This window comes from Poecilia reticulata, linkage group LG20, assembly GCF_000633615.1.
Source record: "Poecilia reticulata strain Guanapo linkage group LG20, Guppy_female_1.0+MT, whole genome shotgun sequence".
Taxonomy (NCBI): domain Eukaryota; kingdom Metazoa; phylum Chordata; class Actinopteri; order Cyprinodontiformes; family Poeciliidae; genus Poecilia; species Poecilia reticulata.
The window spans coordinates 25311213-25312440 of NC_024350.1; the positions used below are offsets into that span (position 1 = coordinate 25311213).

At 46.0% G+C, this 1228-nt stretch overlaps 1 protein-coding gene across 1 annotated transcript in view; it reads left to right on the forward strand.

Moving 5' to 3' along the window:
- hus1 (HUS1 checkpoint clamp component) overlaps positions 1-952 on the forward strand; it is a 5135-nt gene extending 4183 nt beyond the window's left edge. The window contains 2 exon segments of the mRNA XM_017301828.1: positions 294-429; positions 700-952. Coding sequence (XP_017157317.1) covers positions 294-429; positions 700-782 — 219 coding nt within the window. The 3' untranslated portion in view covers positions 783-952.
- The last annotated feature ends 276 nt before the right edge of the window (positions 953-1228 follow it).

Sequence of the window (1228 nt, forward strand, 5' to 3'; positions counted from 1 at the left end):
GAAACATCTAAAAACATCCAGAAACTGCTAATCCCAGACTTGAGTTCTGCTTCCAGGATGAATCTGAGCCGCTTGGTGCTGATTTATTTACTTCTGAACCAAAACCTCAGGAGCTTTTAGCTCAGATGTTGGTTTCATAAAAGGAGCTRAAGGAGAGAAGATGACTTCTCCTCTCCAGACTCAAGTCCTGGTTCTGGTTCTGGTTTCTTCAGAACCTTCTGTCTTCAGGGTTAAATGTGATCTGATTGGATCAGAGAAGACAGAGACTGACTGAGTGTCCCTGTGTCTCTGCAGGCGACGTCTCCTCCCAGGACGGAGGCCCGACTCAGAGCAGAGACCCAGAGGTCATGGCAGAGGTCACGGTGGACATCAGGAAGCTGCTGCAGTTCCTCATGGGTCAGCAGGTCAACCCCAGCAAGGCCCTGTGCAGTGAGTCCCTCAGCCGTCCTCATGAAGACAAATTTATTTCTGAGTCCCTTGTTCCAGGAACAGCAGCTAAACAGGAAGTGATGCGAAGGAGGCCAGCTGGTTCAGGAAAGCAGGAAATGATGGAAGAACATCAACGACCTCATGAACATGAAGTTTTATCTGCAGCTCTGGGTTCATAAAACAGAACATAGAATAGAATAGAATAGAATAGAAACCCCCTCTATTGTCCTGCGAAGGCAGTTAAAGTGTCCCTGCTTGTTGTCTCCTCAGACATTGTCCATCAGAACGTGGTCCACCTCGTCCTGCTCCATGAAGACGTTTCTCTGCAGTATTTCATCCCTGCTGTTTCCTGATCTGATCCTCTGCAGATGATCTGGTTCTGGTCGGGTTCAGAGAGCTGGAGCTGCTTTCTCTACCGGACCCAGAGSAGCAGATTCAGAACCTCCATCCAGACTTTATAAAGACTTTACCTGCTGACCTGAGCTSCTGCACTAATTATTAAATGTTTTATATTTATACAGAGGTGAAGGATTCAGTGTCTGAATCATTTCTGATTAAATTCTGCAGATTTTAAATCTGCTGGATCCAAAAAACCTTCATGTGTTTCTGCATAGCCCTGTGATGGACCGGTGACCCGTCCAGCCTGTTCTCCACCTCACCCAGTGGCTGCTGGAGAGGCGCCAGGCCTCCTCCACCGTTTGAATTTAAAGGCATCACCAAGTAAATAAAACATTCAAAAAAGATTCCATTGAGTCTGAATACAAAACAATCATTAATGATGATTAAATACGTTTTATTA